Consider the following 25,573-nt stretch of genomic DNA (forward strand, 5'->3'; position numbering starts at 1 on the left):
TGGAGGGGGAGGTAGGAAGGAAGGGGGAGGGAGGGGAGAAGGAGGAAAGGGGGAGGGGGAGGTAAGGAGGAGGAGGGAGGGAGGGACGGGGGGGGGAGGAGGGGCAGGAGGAAGGGCACAGGGAGGAAAGGGGGAGGCGGAGGCAAGAAGGAGGAGGAAGGAGGACGGAGGAGAAACAGGAACTGACCTTTGGGGCCTGGCTCTCCTCTCAACCCTGGAGACCCTGGGTACCCCCGCTCTCCTTTTTCTCCCAAGGGTCCCGTGCCGATCACCTGGGGGCAGAAGAGAAGAGACCAAGGTGTGTGGGGGCGGCCGGTGGTATGTGTCACAGAAGAGCAGAGAGAAAACTAACATCTTCCAGAGATTTCAGGAAAGGTGGAAGTAAAGAAACAGCCGTGGGGGAAGGGGAGGGAGGGGACAGTCAAGACAACACAGAAAACGGACATTCCGCTGGGCCCTCCTGGCAGACCCTCTGCCCCTGTAATATGACTGGCCCGGTGGGAGCTTTGCCAGGGAGGTGAGATTAGAGAAACACTAATTCTGAGGTTCGGGTTTGGAATTTCTAAATGTCCCGACAAGCCATAAAACGAAGAGTCTACTTTAAAGAGGACTATTAGATTTTCCCGGGCAGTGTGGAACAGCACAGGCAGACTTCACTGGACCACAGTGGGGACGTCCTCGAGGGCCTAGGGACACAGGCCGACACCATCAGCCTCATGACAAGGGAGTGAACTAGGTCACCCCATTTCTAAATCACAGAAATTCAAGGGAAATGGCAAGCTCAAATATTGCATACTTCCCTTAAAATAGAATTTGGTAGTGACGAAATTAACAGATTAAAATACGCCGATGAAGCTACACACGGGCCACTCGAAGGTGGCTGCCCGATCACAGGTATGGAAAGGGGAACCCCGAGCCTGTGTGGCGGTGTGAACGGCAGTCGGGGGGGTCCGTACTCTGCCGCAGGGACCCCAGTCCGGGAAACGCCCCCTAAGGAGAAGTCCCTGAGTGCCGCGCGGACACGCAGATATATGCGAGCACTGGGCACCCCTCTACCTGCAGCAAACGAAACAATAGGAACATTTTCATCGTTCCAAAGAAGACTGGGGGGGACAAAACGGGTTAAGCCAGCGACAGCACGGCTCTCTGGAAGGATCCTGAAAACAGTCGTTCCCAGAGAACTTGCAAAAATGAAGAACGCTCACTGTTAAAAAGAAAAAGACGCTGCACGCACTGAGCACAGGGGGGTACAGCTACGCCCGTGGACTAGAGGTAAAATGTTCTTTGCAGACACAAAAACTGTTGTGCTCCAGACAGATTATGGGCAACCTGTTTCTCTTCACACTTTGCCTAACGGGCCAGTTTCAAACGGTTTTGCTCGTATCGTTATCCACGGGCAAATCTCTCCATTCTCCGTGGCCAAGGGGATGCGGAAATGATCCAAATATAATAAAATGTAAGTGCCCAACTCCACGCAATACAAAGTACAAACAAGTTTATTCTTTTCAATACTAAGCACCCTCTTTATATACAAATGTAAGTGCAGGAATGCCATGGCCCCAACCCCCTTCTCTTCACTGTCAAACGCCCACACAGATGACCAGACATTATTTTTACTCACGATTCCAGGTGGGCCTGGGGGACCTGCTTCACCTTTGTCTCCCTACAAAAGAAAAAATACGTGGCTTTTTCTGACAATATGGATTGTCTTGCAGAAAGCAGTGTTCAACTTCTTTTTTTTTTTTTTTTTCCTGGAAAAATAAAGACTGTGCCCACTTACACTAAAATTATTTTCCTCACTGTGAGGATGGACCTTCAAGTGCTCTGGAACTGTCATAACAAACACGAATGCACTTCACTCTGCTTTGTGCAGCGTGCCGCGTGGAAATAAGGATTTCTACAAATCATAACTGGGAGCGCAATTATTAACAGGACGAAGGCGCTCACAACGTTTGCTGTGTTTGGTTGGTTGCACGCTCCCTTGGACAACTCGCATAGAGCCATCCGTGAGTTGAGTCAGAATGTGGTGGTCTTTCAATAAAATGAAATGCAATGGAGCTTTTGATTTCTCAATGTATTTTCTTAAAGAAATCATTTTATTAGAGATTTTTAGGTGAAAGGTTGTCCAAGGCTGCCTCGGAGTCCTTGTAAAAGGGTATTTATGGTTTCGCCTCTCTCCTTAAAACCCAGCATTACCTGAAAACGTTTGGGGGGGGATAAATTCTGGTCACTCTGAGGCTTAATTTCAGTCATATAAGAAGACAAACTCAACAAAATTAATCCTGTTATATCTAATGTTTTTATGTAAGCCATCATAATAGTATCTTTAAAAGTCCTAAGATCTGCACATAGTCCCTTAATGCAGTTTTCCCCTTTCAACCAAGGCAATAAACGTAGGAGTAAACCAGAATTCAATGTTTTGATTTTTCTTATCTGAATATGAGAAGAGGCTTTAGAAACATCTTTGGGACTTAAAAAATATCTTAGCTAATATATTCTAAACGGATTTACCTTTTAAAATCTACAAGATTTGACTTTTTTAAAAAAAAAGTTACAGTATCAGTAAAGGATTTTTCCTTTACTTCCCTTTTCCTTGGCTTTCATGAACGGACCGTGAGGTCTGCTCCCCGGTCTATGAGTCACCACTAGAAATATTTCCAAACTACTTCTTACTTCAGCAGAGATTTATGTTATCTAGTTTTCTGCCTACCACACTGACAAATATTTTTTAAGGTTTGATAACAAGCAGTTGCCAAAAAAAACAAAAAAGGGCCCCAGACAGATGGCTGTTCTTTTTCAGGGGCAATTTGGTGGCCTGTGGCAAAACTTTCAAAAAAGAGAGTGTAAACATTGACCCCCCCCCAAATTACACTTGTAGCGATCTGTGACATGGAAGCGAGCAGACGAGTGAGCACAGATACTTGTACCCATCCCCACGTGGGTGTGACCCAGATGCCACGCAGAAGGCCTGGGCACAGAGTACATTCCCACGTGGCCGCGCGTGCAGACATCCTCACCCGCATCGTATCACTAAGCAAGGAGGCCAAGAGGCGTCACACATTACTATTTTACAGGGTGTACGTGTGTGTACACACAGGGCAATTGTGCACACACAGGGCGTGGTTTTACAGGGTGTGTGCGTGTGGATACACGGGGCAATGGTGCACTCCGTTTCTGAGAGGAGAACAGAACCATCAGATAAGCTTTCTTTTCTTCACTCTTTCTGCCTTTTCAGCTGTTTTGTAGCCAGATAAAATTCATCTATTACCAAAAATAAGGCATAAAAACTTGAATGAGTGGAACATTTTATGTTCTTTTAAAAAGAATCATACACAGGGTGCCTGGGTGGCTTGATCCATTGAGCACCTGACTTTGGCCCAGGTCATGATCTCATGGTACATGGGTTGGAGCCCCACGTCGGGCTCTGTGCTGACAGCTCAGAGCCTGCTTGGGATTCTCCCTCTCCCTATCCCTCTCTGCCCTTCCTCCACTCACACTCTCTCTGTCAAAATAAATAAACCTTAAAGAAATAAATAAATAAAAATTTTTGAATAAAATTTTTTAAAAATTTTAAATCACACACACAAATAAAACCACAAAATTAAGTTGTGATTTGGTCATAGGGAAGGTAAATATTTTTTATTATTTGAGTCCACAGTCCTTTACACTACGAACAACTTCTGGGCTGAACTACAAAATAAGGTAAAGCCCCAAGTAGTGTCACCACTTACCTTGAAACCTTCTCGTCCGGGGAGTCCTGGGTACCCTGCGTCACCTGGGAACCCCTGAAGTGAAACATGGAGAACAGTAATCAGCAAACAAGGGCAACAGTTTGTTCTTAAGAATTACAGAGAAATACGGGGGCACCTGGGGGGCTCAGGCTGTTAGGCGTCTGGCTTCAGCTGAGGTCATGATCTCGCAGTTTGTGGGTTCCAGCCCTGAGTCGGGCTCTGTGCTGACAGTTCAGAGCCTGGAGCCTGCTTCGGATTCTGTGTCTCCCTTTCTCTCTGCCTCTCCCCCCTTGTGCTCTGCCTCTCTGTCTCAAAAATAAATAAACATTAAAAAAAAAAGTCTCGGGCGTCCGGGTGGCTCAGTCAGTTGGGCATCCGACTTCAGCTCGGGTCATCATTTCACAGTTCGTGGGTTCGAGCCCCACGTCGGGCTCTGTGCTGACAGCTCAGAGCCTAGAGCCTGCTTCAGATTCTGTATCTCTCTCTCTGTGACCCTCTCCAGCTCACACTCTGTCTCTCTCTCTCTCAAAAATACATCAAAATAATTTTTCTTAAATAAAAAAAAGTCTTTCCCTTTCGAAAGAAAGAAAGAAAGAAAGAAAGAAAGAAAGAAAGAAAGAAAGAAAGAAAGAAAGAAAGAAAGAAAATTACAGAGAAATGCTTACTGGACTCCCTTTTTCTCCTTTTTCGCCATCTTTGCCAGGTTTTCCCTGTACAATAAAGATTTAGACGTTAGAATTTCATAAAAATAACAATAAATACGCTCTAACACCAAGGCTCTGAACCCCTACGTGAGCTAGCTGCCCACACCACACTAACGAGTAATGCGGTATACAGAGAATAACTGTGGAGTGACAGCCAAAGAGGATTTTCCAGTTTTTAGAAAACGGAGCCGGAGTAGCCCCAAATCTCCCAAGATAACCATTACATTTGGCGACAGAGCTAACAGCAGAGAGGTTTTCTGAATGGCAAGGGGCCGGTGGCAGGTAGGCAGAGGACTCGTTTTAATGGGGGTCTGCACGCATCATTTTCAGGGTAGGAGCAGGACGGGCTCAGGCCACTACAAGCGGGTGGGTCTCCTGTCCCCAGGATTCGGGGGTGGGAAGCATCGGCACACCTCACGTCTAGGCCGCGCAGTCTGGGCTCCGGGCGGAGCCCCGAGCAGGCTCAGGAGGCAGCCAAAAAGAGCACCCAGCACTCCGAGCAAGAGGACCGGGGGCTTTCAGTGAGAAGCCAGCAGGCAGGTGGCTGTCCAGAGAGCCCCCCAGCCCCAGCTCTCTGCGGTGGGAGGCCTCAGCCTTGCCGGGGGGATTTTCAGGTGGAGGTGGCCTCATCCTTCCTGCTACAAGGGCTTCGAGAAAGCCCTTCCGGAGAGGACAGCCCTCTTCCACTCGTGTTTCTGTAAGTCCGGGATTCTAGGAAAGGGAGGAGCATGAGTTTACAGTCAGGAACAGAAGGACTTGGGAGGCACTTACTCGGGGCCCTGGCTTTCCGGGCTCCCCTTTCTCTCCAACCCCTGGCATTCCCTTGAAAGAACAGAAAGATTCATTAGGACATTTAAGTAAAATATTAAATTGAGTCGATATTATACTGAAGGTGAAGAAATTCATAACTTCAACCCAACACGTCGTGAACGTTCCCACAAAATGATGATAAACAAATAGGAATGTGGGCCTTACCTGAAATCCAGGTTCACCTTTCTGACCCTAAAAGAAGTTTTAAAAAGAGAGCAAGAGAGTGAGCCATCAGGATTAACGGTTGTATTGATTTTGACACACCACACTGAACATGGAAAAGGAAAACAATGCCTTTTCCCGATACGTCAACAAGGAAATTCTCTTTGGTCTCCCGTGTTCGTGTCCTAACTCCCAGAAGGGTGTGGCTTTAGGAAGACCACATCATTATGCTCGATCCACGGCAGCTGGGACCCTCCGCCCTCACCCTCAGCCTCTGTCCCTGCTGCAGACCCAGCCTGGCCTCAACCTGGTGCATCTAAGAAGCCCCCACATGGAGCTCAGCCTTGCCCCAACCCAGTTCAGCTGCCTCTGCTCCCCCTATGCTCCCCCTATATTTTGCGGGACAGACAATCTATAAACCTGTTTTCTCTGCATCCCTCCAATTTGTCCCAAATTCGAAAGCCGACATTCACCTAAGAAAGTCCATCTCCTACCTTCTCTCCTTTAGTGGCAAAGTCTCCTTTTTCTTGAACCTGAGCTTGTCCTGGAACCCCCGGGGGCCCACTGACCCCTTGGTCACCCTGGTGAGGCAAAACAGAACATCTGGTTTTCAAAAAGGTAATCATACTCTGTTCTAATCTATCCCCGTCTCAGCACAAAACGCAGCATCAGTAGGAAGATGGTACATTAAGGACACGAAGCCGGGAGACTCTCACCTCTCAGGGGGCAGGAAAGCCGCTACCTCAGGTAATAGGAATGGAACCTGAACATCTATGAGACATCTCTGCACGCGTGCATACGTGAGGACCGCACATGCACTTCTGCTGTACATGCATACGTAGCAGGACACAGAGGCTGTCCTCCCGCATTTTGAGGGCACGGACGGAAGGGTCACAGACTGCTAACAGCCTGAGAGGAAAGGACGTATCTTTAGGGGCACGAAAAGGAAGGGAACCATCGGGAATGTTCTCCCTCGGGAACTCTGACAGCTGGACACAACTAGAAGTACAGAGAATCCCAGTCATCGCATGATGAGTGAGATCCAAAACATTCAATTTGCGGGGTCACCTTCCTCGGAGGTTTATGGAAAGACTGGACCAAATCTGGGGTGAAACATGGAGGCCGCAGGTCAGCGCAGACCTGCCCAGGCCTCTGGTGCACCTGGCGCCCACCGGTGGTGGTCTCTACACCGACTTGGGCTCCGATGGAGAAGAACGTGGGCCCCGCGGCAGGTGCTGCCACAGGCCCGGAATCCGCACTTGGCTGGTGCCCATGTGGCTAGTCTGACGCAGGGAAACTGGTGGAGAGATCACTGGAGGATCAGGGAGCCACTGCTGGCCTCCTTCTCCCCTGCTCCAGTCTCTGCCTCCCTGCCTCTCCCGACTCGTACGACGGCCTTCCGTCTCTGCAGGGTTTAGTATAGCTGTGCTACTAACGTCCAAGTCCTAAATGTGCCTCTTTTATAATAAAGTCTGGGTCTGGCTTTATCACTGCCTGGAACATTCTGATTGAATTCAACGCACAGGGAACTAGAACTAGAATGGCCTTGTATTCTCTGCTGGTCAGACCACACGTAGAAAACCTCAGTGACTTCTAGCCATGCATTTTAAGGAAAACACTAATAAATTCAAGAACATGCAGAGTAGGGGAACTGCGGTTAGGAAGGTCCAAGAGGAGGTCCAGAGGCTGAAATTCTATCATCCCTACAACTGTGATTTTAAACATAACGACACTCCATGGGACGCCTGGGGGGCTCAGTTGCTTGAACATCCGACTCTTGATTTCAGCTCGGGTCATGATCTCATGGGCGTGAGTGTGAGTCCCACATCAGGCACTGTGCTGACAGCACGGAGCCTGCTTGGGATTCTCTCTCTCACCCTCTCTTCCGCTCCCACTGTCTCTCAAAATAAATAAATAAGTTAAAAAAAAAATAAAAAATAAATGTGACAACAGTCCAGAGCCACGTGTACTCACCTTGTCGCCCTTTGGGCCTTGGAAACTTAAGCCCATTTGCCCCTGTTGATTAAAAATTAGGCTTCCGTTACTCGAGTTGTCCACTTTGCTCAAAATCACACAAAATGTAATGATAAGGTGGGGTCAAGGCAGGAGCTGCTTCCAACAAGTATAACATTTTCCACAAAGTTGTGTCCTGCGGTATTCAGTGGCTATTAAAAACGTTTTTTAAAGTATTATTGAAAAAGAATTCTATAAAACCTTTTTTTTTAATTTAAGGTTTTTAAAATGTGACTATAGGGGCGCCTGGGTGGCTCAGTTGGTTAAGCATCCAACTTCAGCTCAGGTCACGATCTCGCGGTCCGTGAGTTCGAGCCTCGCATCAGGCTCTGGGCTGATGGCTCAGAGCCTGGAGCCTGCTTCCGATTCTGTGTCTCCCTCTCTCTCTGCCCCTACCCTGTTCATGCTCTGTTTCTCTCTGTCTCAAAAATAATAAAATAAAATAAAATAAAATAAAATAAAATAAAATAAAATGTGACTATAGAAAACTAAAGGAAAAATCAATAATTCCAAAGTAAGGGACTGGTGAAAGGAAAGACAGAACAGAGGGATAGATCAGATAGACAGACAGAGAGATGGATAGATGATTGATAGACAGATGAACAGACAGGCAGATGGATGGATAGATGGATGGATAGATGGAAATGGATGAGTGGATAGATGGATGGATGGGTGGACAGGTAGGCAGACAGATGGATGGACAGGCAGACAGATGGACAGACGATGGATGGATGGATGACAGATGGATAGATGGAGGGATGGGTATACGGATACATGGGCAGGTGGGTAGACGGATGTTAAATAGAGATAAAAAAAATTATAACTTTCTCAAAATGTTTACAGAGACTAAACAGTGAGTTATGGTGATTTTGTGGTAGTCTTATACAAATGCTGAAGAAATTCAAATGAAAAATATATTTACCTTTTCACCTGGAGGGCCAGGAGGACCTGGAGGGCCCTGTAAAAAAGAGCATTTTAATTAAATATCATTCATAACCCTGGTAAGCTTTAAATGCTTTTTAATGAGGTTATCTTAAGATTCCCATGATTAATATGATATTTGTTAAATATTTAAATTTTATTCCTGTGCTTCGGATCTATAAAATTTTGAAAATAACTAGGAATTAGTCCAGGACAATAATTACTAGGGATGGAAACACCTCAGAATCTTAGGCACTTCCCCATGAAATCCACTGACCCAACAATGTGCCCGGCTAACAGGTGATGACTTAAATTATCAGCCAAGCTCTCTGAGAGCCCTGGGGTTTCCAGGTCAGAAATAACATCACGTTTGTCCACTTTGGATATAACTACTTATCTTAAAAAGTTGAATGATTTCTTCAAGTGCATAGACTGTAGTGAAAACCTTCCTGTGTTTGCAACAAAATTCCAGAATGCTTTTTAATCATTAAAAAAAAAAAGCCTAGTCATTCTCTTTCACAAAAATGAGTCCATTTATTTGCAAGAATATAAAAGAGGTTACTTTTGCAAGAATGGACATTAGAGTTGCTGGATTTGGAAGAAAGGAAGGAAGGAAGGGTCAAAGGGAGGGAAGAAGAAAGGGAGGGAGGAGGGTGGGAGGGAAGAAAGAAGGAAAGAAGGAAGGAAGGAGGGAGAGAGGAAGAGGAGGAAAGAAGGAGGGAGAAAAGAAGGAGAGAGGGAGGGAGAGGAGGAGGGAGGGAGGGAGGGAGGAAGGAAGGAAGGAAGGAGGGAGAGAGGGAGGGAGAGAGAGGAGGAGGAGGAAAGAAGGAGGGAGAAGGAAGGGAGGAAAGGAGGAGGGAGAGACAGAGGAAAGAAGGAAGGAGGAAGAGAGGGAGGAAGGAGGAAGGAGGGAGGAGGGAGGGAGGGAAGGAGGGAGGGAGGAGGGAGGGAAGGAGGAAAGAAGGAAGGAGGCAGGGGGGGAGGGAGGGAGGAGGAGGGAGGGAGGGAGGAAAGGAGAGAGAGAGGGAGGAAAGAAGGAAGGAGGGAGGGAGGGAGAGGAGGAGGAGGGAGGGAGGAAGAAAGAGGAGGAGGGAAGGAGGGAGAAAGAGAGGAAGAAGGAGGGAGGGAGGAAGGAGGGAGGAGGGAAGGAGAGGAGGAGGGAGCAAGGGAGGGAGGAAGGAGGGAGAGAGGGAGGGAGAGAGAGGAGGAGGAAGGAAGGAGGGATGGAGGAGGGAGGGAGGGGGAGGGAGGGGAGGGAGGGGGGAGGGAGGGAAAGAGAGGAGGAGGAAGAAAGAAGGAGGGAGAAGGAAGGGAGGCAAGGAGGAGGGAGAGACGGAGGAAAGAAGGAAGGAGGGAGGGAGGGAGGGAGGGAGGAAGGAGGGAGAGAGGAAGGAAGGGAGGGAGGAAGGAAGGGAGGGAGGGAGGAAGGGAGGGAGGAAGGGATGGAGGAGGGAGGGAGAGGGGAGGGAGAGAGGAGGAAGGAAGGAGGGAGGGAGGGAGAGGAGGAGGAGGGAGGGGGGAGAAAGAGGAGGAGGGAAGGAGAGAGAAAGAGAGGAGGAGGGAGGGAGGGAAGGAGGGAGGAAGGAAGGGAGGAAGGGAGGGAGGAGGGGAGGGAGGAGGGAGGGAGGGAGAAAGAGAGGAGGAGGGAGGGAGGGGGAGGGAGGGAGAAAGAGAGGAGAAGGGAGGGAGGGAGGAAGGAAAGGAGGGAGGAAGGAGGGAAGAGGGAGGGAGGGAGGAGGGAGGGAGGGAGGAGGGAGGGCGGGAGGCGAACCCGAAAGGCCCGAAGGACCGGCAGGCAGGCGGGCGAGGACGGCACACCGCGGTGCATTACTCATCGCCAGGGCACAAGGCACTTGACAAGTAGGGAAGTGTTGTTACTGCCAAGTGTCTCGTGCTCCCAAACGGTACGAGTGGGGGACATGGGCCCTCCTCCTGGGAATCACGGGCTGTGCAGGAGGCTGGCAGGGAGCGGAGCCTCGGAGGGGCTGTCTCGGGTGCTCGCCCTTTATCACAAGCATGGCGCAGCCCCTGCTGCCGCCCGGTCTGTGTCCACAGCCGCCCGCGAAGCCGGGCCCTCTGGGATGACTGTTCCTACGCGTCCGCGGGCAGGGCACAGGCTGCCTTGTCCAGCTCTGAGCTCGGCCTCCTCCAGCCACAGTATCATCGGCAGCCCCCCAGCCCCTCCACCAGCGAGGGTGCCGTGTGTGGGGGACCACCTGGCCTGCACTACGGCTGCCATGGTTTTCCCCAGGGACCCCAAGTGCCAGCCACACATCTTCCCAAGAAGCTCTCTCTCCCGATCCAAATTAAGAGAGATCGCGACGCTGTAAAGGTTTCAAGAAATCGGATTTATTTTCACAAACACAGTGTTGTTCACTGAATGAGCGACTCCGAGAGACATCCTCCCCCAAACTTACTGGTGGTCCGGTAAATCCCGGGGGGCCGACAGGACCTTGCAGCCCTGGCAGTCCCGGCGAGCCCTGCAATTTAGTGAAAACACGAGAATGAGATGGGAGCCAGGAAGAGACACTGCATGTGCTTGTAGTGATTTAGCAAACGCTTACTGGTGCTCCTGGGAGTCCGGGAAATCCTCTTTCGCCTTTCAACAGGGTCCCAGGCACATGGCCAATTATTTCACCTGGATCCCCCTAGGGGGCGAGCAAAACAAGGAAAGAAAGTCACGAAAACTGACATTCGTAGAAAGAAACCCAGAACCCGTTGTGTGAGAGGCGAGCGTTAGTGGCGCCGAATCAGCCCGTGTCTGGGATTGAGAGCCCGTCTACGCTTGAGATACACGCATTGGCCACGTCCACGTTCGCCACGTTCACTGCCACTGCCTCCATGGCCAGCGTCAAGCGCCACGCTTAGCTGGACTCGGCTGCGCCAGGACTGGATGTGGAGGCATCACACGAGGAGCCCCCCGCTTGTGCGTGGCCGTGCCCCACGCCTGAAGACAGAGCGCAGATCGGGGCCGAGGCTCCATCTGTTCTCATGCGATAAGGCTTATCTTTCACAAACAGACCCAGGATGAGCATCTGTATAAAACAGGCTGTGATTTCATGTGTCTGCTTGGCCAGGCCACAGTACCCAGATGTTCAGTTAAGCCCCAGTCTGGATGTCCCTGGGAAGGTATTTTTAAGATAAGATAACCATTTACATCAGAAGCCTCTGAGTAAAATGAATTATTCTTCTTAATGTGGGTGGGCCTCGTCCAATCAGCTGAAGGCCTCAAGAGGAAGGGAAAAAACAAAAAACAAAAAACCCTGACCTCCCCAAGAAGAGGAAATTCTGTCTCCAGACAGTCTTTGAACTGGGACCCTGGCTCTTCCCCAGGCCTCCAGGCTGCTCTCCTGCGGATTCTGGACTCTCCAGGCCCCCACAATCTTGCAATTCCTTAAAGTAAACCCCTCTACCAGGATGTACGTCTGTGCCTGTACATGTGCAAACACACACTCCACACACACACCCTACTGGTTCTGCTTCTCTACAGAGCCCCGACTAAAATACAGGACTATCGTGAGGATTCTATTTCTCAGGTTTTCTCAGGGACACAGGGACACAGGGACACTCCACCTCATTCGGATATGTGGTCGTCTGCAGTGTGGCTGTTGAAAAAAAAAACTGGAACTTGTCCTTTTACAGGGCTGCTCTCAACACCCAGATGCCCCTGCCCCCCAAACTGCTCTGCAGCACGCACGGGGGCAGGGAGTGGGCACACGCTTTGAGTCATGTCAGTGTGACCATAGCCCCCGGCCACATCACCGCCCACCTGTCTGGGCAGGACCCGTGGGCCAGGTTCCTTTTGCCCCGCCCCCCCGCTCCCCAGTCCCAGAGAAGAATGCTGGAGGGGCTGGGACAGAGCTGAGCACCTGCACGGATTCACTCCGAGCTTGCTCAAGGTGCGAGTGTGGATGAAGGACAGGGACCCGTTATTCTGGACGCTGCAGCGGGAGGGGCTCAGGGCTTCTCCTCCTCACCATGTGCAGAGGGTCCGGGGCCACCCTGACACAGGGAAAATCAAGCTGACGGAGCCCATGGTTTGGCTCTGAATAAGGGGGGTGGGCAGGACACCAAGGGTCTCACCTAAAGTAACTGGGGTCTTCCTGCAGGAATTATAGAACTTATGAGACAGTGTCTCCAGATCACAGGCCACAGAACAAGATGGTGGTATTCAAGTGAAACCACAGAAATTAAACACGGTAATAGTCTGAGTGTTTCTGCCCACGGCTCTGGAAGAGGAGTGTCACCCAGTCTGTCTACACAGACAATTAATCTGGACTGGACTCACATCACTCACATCGCACCATGCTCCCTGTTTCTGCTTATTTCCGATTCAGAAACTGCACCTGGTGTCTAAAGTTTACCTCCCAAAATTTAAGTTTGTGCCTATGACTCAGACACTCTTTGAACAGAGCAGGGTTTAGACAAACGCATTACCAGGCCACCAGTTGACCCAAGGACATACAGTAAAGCTGTGTCTACAGCATCTGCTCTATGTAGGCACCCGTGATGAACCCAGTCCAGTGTAAGTACGTACCTTCATTCCTGGTAACCCTGGTGGTCCCTATAAAAGAAAAGGCTGGTATCAGTTTTGTTTCTCTCAAAACAGCATTAGCATTAGGACACAAGTGCAAAAAAAAAAAAAGGGAAAGGAAGTGAAGAATTTTTTTTCAAATATTTTTTAATGTTTGTTTATATTTGAGAAAGATAGTGGGAGTGTGCGAGTAAGAGAGGGGCAGAGAGAGAGGGAGACATGGAATAGGAAGCAGGCTCCAGGCTCTGAGCTGTCAGCCCAGAGCCCGACACGGGGCTTGAACCCATGAACCGCGAGATCATGATCTGAGCTGAAGTCGGGACACTTAACTGACTGAGCCACCCAGATGCCCCAAGAAGAGAAGAACGATAACCGAAGAAAGAAACGATGCTATACTCACGGGATTTCCAGTGAATCCAGGCAAACCCGGAGGCCCCAGAGGCCCTGGCTCGCCCTGAGGGGACAGCAGAAAGTCACTCGGGTGTGTGGCCAGGCACACAGCACATCCTCCCAGACGCCCACACCAGGTACTCTGTCCTTCCCTTCACAGATCCTTCACTTGTTGGGACCCCCTAACAATTACCTGTTGGCAGCTACCCTGCTCAGTGCTACTTGGTGACAGGAGAAATACACATGAGAATATAACGGATAGGGACAAGGGATAATAATAACATTTCCTTATTTGCTTCAGCAACAGATTAGAGGCAAGAAATTTAGTGTTTATAGCAATCGCAGGATAAGAGTCCACAAAAAAGGCAACGCTTTGCCTTTTGTGAATATTAAATATGGGGAAACTGATTTCCTCATCAATTAAAGGACACTTTAAGGCGAACAGCTTTCCATCTGTGGCAACAAAAACCGTGTCATAGGACTTCTCAACATGAGTCGGGTAACCAGAGCACGGGGAGAAGGGCCTGTGTTCCAAATTTACCTTTGTTCCATTGCATCCGGGGATACCTGGAGGACCGGGGGGGCCGTCTTGGCCGGGAATACCCTGCAATTAACAAAGTGAAAAGTAGCCAGAACAGAGGATCACATGATGGTGGGGTCACGCACATCAGAAGTCTCCTTAAGGAAGCATACAGGAAGTTAGATACATACAGGAAGTCCTGGGTTTCCCGGGTAACCTGATGCTCCTGGGGGTCCCTGTAAGGATGGAAATGAGAGAGTGCAGTGAGTCGGGGGGACCCTCGTCTCCTCCCACCACACCCACATGGCTCAGGGTGTCACACCCATGTCGCTGGGGCTCGGGGCATCCACCCTAAGCACACACTGCATTCTGGGGGCAGGCAGCTGAGGGCCCGGCCCCCGGAAGCAGCAACTCTATACCAAAAGCTGACGCTAATTACAGCAAAACCTTGGTTTGCAAGTCACTGGTTCTGCGAGGGTTCCACAAGACGAGCAAACACCTCTAATACATTTTAACTTGATAAACGAGCGGTGTCTTGCCATGCGAGTCCTTCATGACACCGAACGTCACGTGATCACAACTGAGTCTGTGGTTCTTGAAATCCACTTTGATACACGAGTGCTTTGGATGACAAGTGTGTTTCCAGAAGGAATTATGCTCACAAACCAAGGTTTTACTGTTCTTCTAAGACCAAGGCTGCACAGCCACAAAATAACCCTGTCCTCATTCCACACTTGGTGATTTGTAGGTAAAATATATTCTTTATTATGTGTATAGTGTGTATGTAAACATGCACGTTATATACGTAGTATACGTGCAAACGCATACAAGTTACGTGTATATAAATATAGACACAATTTACATTAAAATCGCAAACTGCTGGGAAGAAGCATTTGTAAGAGAACTCGGTTCACTGGGGGAGGGGGCAGCCCAGTCCTTCCCAGTGGAAGTCTGGATCTGCTCCGTCACGGGCACCCCCGGGGCCATTTCCTCTACCTCCTGCCCAAGGTGCCGGGGACTGTGTCAGAACAGCGGAATGAAACGTTTACAGCGCCTCTGTTTCTCTGCTTTCAGAACGTGCTTTCAGAGGTCTTCCTCTTTGCATTTGCCAGGAATGGAAGGAGCAAAACCAGAGTGCAGTGTGAAGAAGGAAGACCCAAGTGAGCGCTGAGAAGGTTCGCCCTTTTCTCGATAATGGCAGCCCTTTTCTTTCATGACTTGTAGACACGTCATCGCCCCTCCCCCAAAGCACACCATGTGTGCGAGAACCCTCTGGAAGAAAAGAACCGATGGGAAAAGCCACCACAAGGGCGGGGGTCGGAGCAGGGGGCTCACATCAGCCCCCCGGCCCCGCACGGTTGGAGCTCTGGGAAGATGGACGGACAAGGATGGGGGCAGAGGGGGCGCCCCTCAGGGCTGCTGGGAGGTGAGAAGGGGTGAAGGGCCCTCAAGCGGAGGCATCATTCTATCACGCATCACCACAGCCTCACAGACTTAGGTGACAGGTGTACTCACCCTTGTCCCCTTTGTTCCAGGCAGTCCGGGTTCTCCAGTGTCACCCTGCAAGCAAACAGAAGTGCCACCGTGACAAGAACGTGGACCACCTTAAACTCACACCCTCCTCCCCGCAGTGGCACGGCCAAGCTTACCTTCTGTCCCGGGGGCCCCTGCGGCCCCTCCGGTCCTTGCATCCCGGGGAACCCGATGACACCCTGCAAGCCCGGGAGGCCTCTTTCGCCCTGCGGGGGAGAAGGAGCAGGTCAGATGGGAGGTGTGCTGGCAGAAATGGAGGGAAGGGATCGGCACTCACCCCTGCCATGACCGTCCAGCACCGCACAAGTCCCTGCGGGCACCTGAAGGTCCACACTCCAAACTAACTCCCGTTCCAGGAGGCTTTTCTCCATTGCGTGCCAAGCTCTTTGAGCACAGGAGTGTTCACCTCCGACACCTGGGACAATGCTTTCTATGTTCTATATTCTAAATGCTCAATAACTTACTGGGTAAATAAAATAATGGCTAGTTGGGTTTTTTTCACCGAATTGATTATGCTGTCATTCAACTAGTGGGATCTTATTTTCGGCATGCGCGGCACTGAGAATCTGTAAGCAGAGCATCACAGTTTTCCTTCGGATTTCTAGGAGGTGTGTAGGCAGAGCTCATGGTGTGAGCTTCCACACGAGATGCTAAGACCTCTCTGTGCAATCAACAATCAGACGATGGGCTTTCAAAAGTGTCCTTAAAAAGTGTTTGTTTGCAAAGGCACAAAGTTTAGTTAGAGTCTCTGTCAATGCTCTTGGAGCAAAAAGAAATAAGAAACATCGTTTTTAAAATACTATCATTCAGTTGGGGGGGGGGGCCTGGGTGGCTAAGTCCATTAAGCATGTGACTTTGGCTCAGGTCATGGTCTCACAGCTCATGAGTTTGAGCCCCATGTCAGGCTCTGTGCTGACAGCTCAGAGCCTGGAGCCTACTTCAGATTCGGTCTCCCTCTCTCTCTGCCCCTCCCCTGCTTGCCCTCTATCTCTCTCTCAAAAATAATAAATAAGCATTAAAAAATTTTTAATAAAATAAAAATATAAAATATTATCATTCAGTGCATGTGCAGGCAGTCGTAATACACTCAAAAAGGAAAAAGAAAGGTCCAAATGTCTGGGGTTCTGAGCCCGAAGCTGGCGCTTGAAGGATGAACACAAAATAAGTACGTGAAGGAAAGAGAGGAGTCACTGAGCCTGGAAGGTGGGGAACAGGCAGCGATGAGGGCGATCTCGGTCGTGTGAGCACAAGAAACTAAAACAAAATACAACCAGCACAAGAGTAAGCAGAACGTCGACGTTTGACCCGGAAACAGGATTTCTCCCAGAGGCACCAGCGAGCCCGTGACCTGATGCCACGACAATGAAGGAAGATCGCCACCCTCAGACTGCCAAGATAAAACCACCCACAATCGCGAGCTGAAATCATGAAAACTTGTGTGCTCTACAGTACGTGGACTTCACTGCAATCTTCCAGAACAAAGGGTGCAGATGAAACAGCCATCGCCAGCTGACTTGAAAAAGCAGACGGTCCTATGGATTACTTAGCACCCAGTACTTTCTCAGTCATATCGGCCCAAAGCAAAACTAAACAGGCGAGCTATACGGTATACAACATAAGCATTAACCCCCAGAAGAGCGGGTCCCCGAGAGTTACTGGAAAGTTTCACCGTCGTACAGACAGAGGGAAACAGGGCAAGGGGTCTAGGATCTGCCCTTCTCTCCACACCGCTGGCCGGTCCTGGCGCTGCTGGCAAATTCAGCACCTGTTGCATTTTTAGAAGCGCAGAATGGGCTCTGAGCTTGGGACTTCCACCGCTGCTCCCCCTCCGTGGACCGCAGAATTAGCTGGAAGTGGAAGTCGGGAGTCCAGAAGCAGCGTGTGAGCAAATGTGCAGATGAGTGCTAACTCTGGTAAAAGGATTCAAGAAAACTAAGCCGTGCAGCCTGGCACAGCCCTCAGGACAGCAGCGTCCAGAGACTCCAGCCAGAGGAGCAAATGCTAACGTGCCCGGAGCCCTCGGCACAGGATTCGACACGGCTGGCTCCTCCTCCCGAGAACTGGGACAGCCGGCGAAGGAAAGCGTTCTCAGACCAACACCTGTTCACATGGAAAGCTACTCAAATATATTCATTCTTACACTGAAACATAATGAACCGTGGGCTCCAACCACAGAGAGCGCTGACCATAGAGATGCTCCGTCATCGTGCCCACCTCCTCGCTACCACTCGGATGTGGGAAAATTCTACCCGAAACAGAATAGAACTGAACTTCCAAGAGCTGGCTGAGAAAAATACATGAACACCGAGTTGTGTCTCCCCAGATAACCTAATAGGACATCGGAAGGACGTGTGAGAGGCGCATCGATGTAAGAGCCTCCCCATGTATTTGGTGGCATATTTTTAGAACTTCATTAGTATTTGGCTCTATTGCTATGAGACCCAGTGCAGAGAAGACTTTATAATTCTCATTTTAACCATGGAACGCATGGAGGCCGAGAGCCAGATTCGCTGAGTTCTGCAAGTTTCTCACTGAGTCAGCGCTAAAGCCAAAAATAGAAATGAGGTCAGCCTGCACCACAGTGCATGGTTTTTCTAGGTCACTAGAGCAAGCTGGTTCCCAGCAAACTGTTGAACGATTCACCGACGTGAAGTTCGCCCCTCTTATGTCCATTTCACAGACAGGGACGTTAGGATTCTGACACGGAACTGACTTGTCACATGTCACCGGGTGACCCCTGCACGCTGCTGGGAACAGAACACAGAAATCAGACTCCCAGTCTTTGCTTACACCACAAGAACACATTCTTTCCCAAATGTCCCTGGAACACTTAAGCAATCCGTATATCCCAAGAGTTTTGGAATTAACTAGCTACGAAGGAAGTGACTCCTCCATTGACATGGTTCTTGTTATCTCCCACGTATTTTTTTTTAACTTTCCCACTCTTTTTGTTCAGACAAGAGTGCACATGAATAATCCAATATCCCGTGCCCCGTCCAAGGCTATTATGGGCACCCGAGCAGAGCCAGCAGACAGGATAAACGTTCAAACAGCTATACAGTTAGCTGGCACACAGCGTGCGCGGAATGCAGGCCAAATTACTCCTCTGAGCTTTCAGCAAATCCCCACTGTCGTTGTAGGAAGCGTTGGCTGATCCAGACAGGCAGTGCAGCTGTAGAAGTAAGACCTCGACTGTGGCCACCCGTACACTGGGGGTCAAGGCAGGAGGGGTTGTGCCGTCAGCGTCCCTGAGAAACAGGACCGAGTCATCTACACCCCACGATGCGGTAAAGGCAAAGGCCAAGGGGCGCCTGGGGGGCTCAGTCGGTCGAGCGTCCGACTTCAGCTCAGGTCATGATCTCACAGTTAGTGAGTTCGAGCCCCTGCGTCGGGGCTCTGTGCTGACAGCCCAGAGCCTGGAACCTGCTTCAGATTCTGTGTCTCCCTCTCTCTGCCCCTCCCCTGCTCGTGCTCTGTCTCTTTCTGTCTCTCGAAAATGAATAAACGTTAAAAAAAAATTTTTTTTTTAAACAAGGCAAGGTCCAAAAGGCCATGGCGGCCACCTAACCTGTACCGGGCAGAAATGGAACCCCCGACCACTGTTCATCACAGTAATGAGCATCTCCAATGGAGGGAAGACCAGAGAAGCTGGTAAAATATGACACAAAAGTGTGGATGCAATTGCATTTCATACTTTTATTCTCCAACGTCAGTGCAACTGTATTAGATTCATTTTAAAACGTCTATGCATCGACAGCAGAACCGATTACCAATGTGTCCTCAAATGATGGAATTCAGAGTTTGAAGAGGAAGAGCAAAATGCCATCATTATAAAGATGAAAGAATACAGCCATGGAGAACAATCTTGGCATCGAAATTAGCCATTCTAAATTAGGCATGAAATACAGTTTCACGCATGGAGTAACTTACAGATTTTGCATAACGTATGTATTATCTAAAGCAAGGACATACTTTTAAAACTCCATCAGATAGGAGGATAAAAGATTCTGTTATAATATCAATTACTCCCCTTCCTCTTAAAATGCTTATGGAAACAAGCTCAAGATGGAACTCCAACGCTAGGACGTGACACCCTTTCCTGTCCAAGTCAGGAAAATCCAAATACAAACGAAGCCCCCTGGTTGGCTGAAATTGGAAGAGTTGTAAAGCTTCTAACTTCGAAAGGTAATACAGTTACGAACCACAAACACTGAAGTTAACACAACATAAACCTAAAGTAAGCGGTCAAGTCCTACTATCAGAGGCTGTAGCATGCCTGTTTCAAGAGTCAGCATGGGATCACATCCTTTTAGTTAAGTTTTAAATTACGTTTTCACATCTAAAATGATATGACCGAGGATCTTTACAGTGGACAGAAGCACAGGAAAAGTGTGTCCAGAGCACCAGGCTTCCTGGCCCCAGGAGGGCTGACTGCAGGGGGGTAGAGCCATCCACGCACTTGGGTTCATCCATCACAAAGCAGAACAGACCTCACAAGCAGTGTCAGTTGGAGATATTTTGTAGCTGGGTTTCCACCTCTTAGAAGTAAATACAGTGAGATCGTTTTTTTAATTCACCGTGATCGGGACCCTCTCTGAATTCGCTAAAATCGCTGAGCGGATGGATGAACTAGCCAGTAGCGACCCACGCTCGTATGGGCGTGCACCCTAGAAACTCAACGCGTAGTACAGGATGGTGACTGGGCCACGGGGCCCCTTTCCAGGTCTGAAGCCATGCGGGCGCCGTGGGAACCCCGGCTGACATATGTGCCTGCGGCCGAAGCAGCAACAGAAAAAGCAAGCTGTGATCAGGACAGGACCCCGGATCAGCTGTTTCTTTCTGTCACTGGGCGCCTGGAGGCTTCCATTTCCAAGCAAAGCTGCAAATGAGTGAAGGAATGAAAGCATTCACTTTTGGAGCCAGGACTCACCAAGAATTCAGCGATGGGGAAACGATTTCAAATGACGGGTCACAGTCAGTCAATGGGTGACATGGGGACTCGGCCAAAAATTCCACAAGAGCAATTGCTGAGCCCAACAACCATCTGCGGGGCCATTTCCTGAATGCCGACAGTGGGAAAGTGGTGGGAAGTGTCACGGGGTCCTGGAAAAACTCTGACGAGGCCCCACTGGGAGCTCCGCCCACACCACGAGGCCTGCCACCGTGGTGGGACTACCGCCCTGGCGCCCCGGCGGGAGGGGAAATACACAGCTGGAGCCCTGAACACGCTTTCCAAAGAGGAGGACGTAAAGACTGATTCTCCTTTGCAGTAGGAGACACGTACCTGGATTCCTACACGAACACGCGTGTGTTAATTTAACGTATACTATGTTTCTTGAGTGAGTTAAAGATGGGGCGAAGACTGTTCCACGTGACCACTCCATCACTTCTATTGTTTCTTGCATTTTAAAATTTCAATTTTTTTTAACGTTTATTTATTTTTGAGACAGAGAGAGACAGAGCATGAACAGGGGAGGGGCAGAGAGAGAGGGAGACACAGAATCTGAAACAGGCTCCAGGCTCTGAGCTGTCAGCACAGAGCCCGACGCGGGGCTTGAACTCACGGACCGTGAGATCATGACCTGAGCCGAAGTCGGACGCTTAACCGACCAAGCCACCCAGGCGCCCCCATTTTAAAATTTTAGTATTGAAGCAGGAGAGAGAAAAATAATGCTGCTCAAAAAGCCTGGCTACTGATCTTTTATCTTCTTCCCCAAACTCTCTCTTTCTCTCTCCAGCCCTCGCTGATGTTCAGCTCAAAGGTCAATATTCAGAATCTTTACGTTGCGGCTCTCCAGAAAATATGTGTTAAGAGCTTGAGCAATTATATAGGGAGGGGGAGTAAAGATGAGCATTTAAGAGGTTGTTTCTAGAAACGAAGGCATTTCTAGAACGTCCTTTACAAATTCAAGGGAAGAGAAGACTCGGAAACGTGTTGGGGAAAAAAAAAAATCCCCCAACCCGTGACCTTGGAGTTCATGACCTCATGTGCTGTCAGATCCATTCCATTCCTAGGAAGGTTCTGGACCCATCCTGACTCTTCTAACCCCACCCACCTCTTGCCACATGGCCACCACCAGGCTTATGACTCTGGGGCTGCAGATGGTCGGGTCTGTACGGAGAATGGGGCAGACGTGCATGCTGAACTGTGGGAGGGCAGCTGGCTGGGAGCCCTTTCCCCTCTGCAGCTTTACGTGGGTCATTCTGCCACCGGCTTCCTGGGCAGGAACTCCCAACCCTGCGGAGAGGATCCCTCTCGTGGATAAGGCCCACCTAGGCCCAGCTGATGGCTCCCCAGCTTCAGACAGCCCACAGATACAGCACTTCTCCAAGTCTCCATGTTCAAGGACAGATTTCCTTAAGATAAATCCTGATACTGAAACATTATTTGAGCCCACGATACACTCTAGCACAATTCTCGGAATTTCAGCACCGCTGTGAAGCCGGCTGGTGGAGCCAAAGTCTCAAATCGTGCGTAACACAAAATGAGCAGGAGGACGGTTGCAGGGGAGCGCACAATATGGATGTGTGATTAATCAACATTGGCAACGAACAGAACCCTCGATACTTTCTGACCTGCAAAAATCCACTTTGTACATCAACTTGGAAGAAAACAAAAAAGGAATTACAGAGAGTTCTTCACGAAATACTTTCTACAGAACCATCATTCAAAGCAAGAATAACGTGAAAGAGTCCTAGGTGTTGTTTTCATAAACTTAAACTGCACGCCTACAGCCATCTAAGGGCCAAATGTCCGACTTCACCCTTCTAGTGGGAAAAACTTTCTAAAAAGCAAAATCAAGTGCTGACAAATTGTTAGCAGAAAAAAACAAAAACAAAAACAAAACGACAACAACAAAAAAACCACCTTAAAATCTTCCAAAGGCCCCTAGGACTTGTAAAATTTCCTGACATGTCTCCCTAATTAGAACTGAATACTGCGGACAGCGGACATGCTCGAAAGCCGTAAGCGGTAGCCAGGATCTTCGGCAGCAAACGTGTGCTTCAGAATTTGTCTCTTACGCTCTCTCTGAAAAACCAGGCTAACGTGCTTTCGTTAAGTCTCCCTCTGAAGCAGGCATCTGCTCAAAATACTTTGAAGTGTAAATATTTTAAGCCATTCCCCTGAAGTAGTCAGCTGCCCAAACTGGAAAGAGGAGAAACAGTGTGATAACATTTTCCCCAAGTGCTGTGGATGTATTCTGCCAAATCCCGAGTATACATTTCCTGGTAAAGTTGACCTTCACCCATAGCTTATGTCCATTTTCCCAGCAAACTGCAACCAAAGGCCGTTCGTTCTCTGGGAAACATTTGTCCCTCCCGGCCTCTATTAACTCATTCAAATTTCAAGGAGAAGGTTCAAATTTCTGGATGGGTTCTCCTGTAGCCTCCCCCCACCCCCACCCAGGAGCCCTTCACTCACATGCACTTTTGTCCCCCTCCAGCCTACACCCTGGTTCTCCACCGCCTCCCCGGCCAGGGTCCCGGCCTCCGGGAACACCCAGTGGGGCTCAGAGATGGATGTTCCCATCTGAAACGTTTGTATTCATACCCCACCCCTTACCATCCCCCAGCACCTGACACATCCCTGGATCTCAGCCAAACATCCCTTCCTTGGGGAAGACCTTTTAGATGCAGGTGATCTGAAGAAGACAATTGCATTTAACTAATCCAGCTCAATTAAGAGGCAATAAACAAAGGGGGAATGGGCTTTTAGAGACGTGTGTAAAGAAAGCCCCACAACTCTGGCTTCCCACCACAAGGGGGCGCTAGGGGACTACGCTGTCTTCAAATTAAACCCTTCTGGAACCTGAAGCCTTCAGCCTTTTTTACTATTCATCATATTAATAGACTAATATTAAATATTCAGTGCTGTTGAAGATCTTAGCATGGGCACAGTTCGGAGAAGTCAGTTTGATAAGGCCTAAAAGATACAATACCCAGGGAAAGAGAGAATTTTACTTAGAATTAAAAATGTAGGGGCACCTGGGTGGCTCAGTCGGTTGAGCATCCGACTTTATCTCAGGTCATGATCTCGCGGTTTGTGGGTTTGAGCCCCTCATCGGGCTCTGTGCTGACGGCCCGGAGCCTGGAGCCTGCTTCGGATTCTGTGTCTCCCTCTCTCTCTGCCCCTCCCCTGCTCACGCTCTCTGTCTCTCAATAATAAATTAAAAAAAAATTTTTTTAAGAATTAAAAATGTAATTAAAATTAAATATGAGACTAGTAGCCTGAACATGAAGGCTATAACATGGCAGGTGAGTGTTGATGAACCCACCAGTAATAAGAATGGTGGCTAGTTCTCAGTTTGCTTCTTCCATTCATTTTATAAACTGAGTACTTGAATCGAACAATAATACAGGAAAAAAGTAAATTCAGCTTTCTAAATGATGGCATGAAAATAGCACACACGGAAAAAATTTTAAATCCTTACAAAACATTCATAAAACAGGTAGAGGCTGACAGGAGAATTTCTTTAAAGGCTTTTCTTTGGTCCCTTCTACTTCAAGTTTATAGGAAACACATACATAAGGTGATTTAATCCATTCTGCTGATCTTTGCCATTTGTGAAGGCAAAAAATTCATCCAATTTTTAATGGCTTCCAAAAAACATGATTAACATCTCCCTTGCTGAAAACCTGATTTACTGACATGGAGCTCGTGTGAAAATCAGAACCGTAAATGCCTGTGCCTAACCCTACTACCTTCTGTTCTGTCTGTCACACACAGACTTAAAGATTGTGTTTTAAAGCAGAAAACAGTATAGACATAAAAGGTAGCTCTATTGCGGCTCGGACCCTCACCGTGGCTGTGGACGGTTGTGCATGTTACACACTGCAGCGAGTACAGGGTGAAATCCAGCTGCAGCTCAGCACTGGCCCGGCGAGGGGAGGGGGCGCTGGTCCAACAGGCACAGAGCTGGGCAAAACTCAGTAGCAGCAAAGCCACCAAGCTAGAAATAGACCCTACAAAGGGGTTCTGTTTATGAACGAATGCTTACAAAGCTGCACTCCGGGGAAAGGGAATAATCTTGCCTAAGAGGAGCTGTGCTTCCACTCACCAGCTCAAGTCCCTTTTCTTCTTTTTTTTTTTTTAACATTCCATGGGATTTATCAAAATTCTATGTTATACCTTGAAGATTGGGAGAAGGAGAGACACTGCAGGAAAATAACTAATTGACAGCAAAGTAACAAGGTTATTAAGAAGTAGCAGAGTTAGCAGCTCTGGAGGATGTGGACAGAAAAAGTACATCTTTTTCTCAAAAGACACTTTGCAGGGCGCCCAGGGGGCTCAGTCAGTTAAGCGTCCGGCTTCAGCTCAGTTCACGATCTCGTGGTTCGTGAGTCCAAGCCCCTCATCAGGTTCTGTGCTGACAGTGTGGAGCCTGCTTGGGATTCTCTCTCTCCCCCTCTCAAAAATGAATAAACATTTTTTTTAAAGAAGATACTTTGCTCTGTTTTCACTATCGCCAACCACCTTGAGATTTGGAGAGATGGCTTCCATGTCGTCAGCAAACCTGAGAAAGAGCGATCAGTGCACAAAACCTAAACAGCCTTAGAGAGTTTTCATGTTACCATAATGAGGATGTTATTCACCTGAACCTGGAAATGTATGTGGGTGTGTGACACAGCCCTGGAAGTGCGTGCATCCTGAACAAAATCGGGACACATAAAAGTCAGGAAGTGCCACAATCTAGGTCAGGCATTTGTGTGTGTGTGTGTGTGGTCTGTGTTAACAATAAAAATGAAAAATGCAAAAGAAATGCCCTGACAGTAATCATCATAGTTAATAACATGAAAGGCACGCAAGGTATCGGTCAGGTTTAACCTTGAGAAAAATTGCCAGTTGTCCGTTAAGAAAAAAATTTTTTCTGTTTTTTCTTTAAAAATGTAGTTAAATGCAACTACCTATCAAAAGTAGGTTTTACGGGTGTCCCTGCTCCCCAGCACCCAGCACAGACAGCACATAGTAGGTGTTCACTAAGTATTTTCAGGAGTGAATCAGGGAACACAAAGTATTAAAGATTCCAAGGAAAGGGGCACCTGGGGGGGCTCAGTGGGATGAGTGTCCGACTCCTGGTTTCAGCTCAGGTCATGAACTCACGGCTTCACGGGTTCGAGCCCCGCATCGGTCTTCACGCTGCCGGTGCAGAGCCTGCTTGGGAATTCTCGCGCTCTGCCCCTCCCCCACTCATGCTGTCTCTGTCTTTCTTAAAATAAATAAATAAACTTAAAAAAAAAAAAGATTCCAAGGAAA

General features: G+C 48.9%; 1 protein-coding gene across 3 annotated transcripts in view; it reads right to left on the reverse strand.

Moving 5' to 3' along the window:
* The window catches only part of COL4A1 (collagen type IV alpha 1 chain), a 155,576-nt gene that overhangs the window by 47,873 nt on the left and 82,130 nt on the right, over window positions 1-25,573 (reverse strand). For all 3 annotated transcript variants that reach the window (XM_023253172.2, XM_045055861.1, XM_045055857.1), the window contains exons 3-19: window positions 15,435-15,524; window positions 15,301-15,345; window positions 13,977-14,021; window positions 13,807-13,869; window positions 13,276-13,329; window positions 12,879-12,905; window positions 10,906-10,989; window positions 10,759-10,821; window positions 8,343-8,378; window positions 7,382-7,423; window positions 5,902-5,988; window positions 5,411-5,437; window positions 5,207-5,257; window positions 4,397-4,441; window positions 3,732-3,785; window positions 1,622-1,663; window positions 188-272 (exon numbers count right to left, since the gene is read on the reverse strand). In XM_023253172.2, coding sequence (XP_023108940.1) covers window positions 188-272; window positions 1,622-1,663; window positions 3,732-3,785; window positions 4,397-4,441; window positions 5,207-5,257; window positions 5,411-5,437; window positions 5,902-5,988; window positions 7,382-7,423; window positions 8,343-8,378; window positions 10,759-10,821; window positions 10,906-10,989; window positions 12,879-12,905; window positions 13,276-13,329; window positions 13,807-13,869; window positions 13,977-14,021; window positions 15,301-15,345; window positions 15,435-15,524 — 940 coding nt within the window. The remainder of the gene's footprint in view (window positions 1-187; window positions 273-1,621; window positions 1,664-3,731; window positions 3,786-4,396; window positions 4,442-5,206; window positions 5,258-5,410; window positions 5,438-5,901; window positions 5,989-7,381; window positions 7,424-8,342; window positions 8,379-10,758; window positions 10,822-10,905; window positions 10,990-12,878; window positions 12,906-13,275; window positions 13,330-13,806; window positions 13,870-13,976; window positions 14,022-15,300; window positions 15,346-15,434; window positions 15,525-25,573) is intronic.

The sequence above is a fragment of the Felis catus genome, chromosome A1 (assembly GCF_018350175.1).
Source record: "Felis catus isolate Fca126 chromosome A1, F.catus_Fca126_mat1.0, whole genome shotgun sequence".
In the NCBI taxonomy this organism is placed as follows: domain Eukaryota; kingdom Metazoa; phylum Chordata; class Mammalia; order Carnivora; family Felidae; genus Felis; species Felis catus.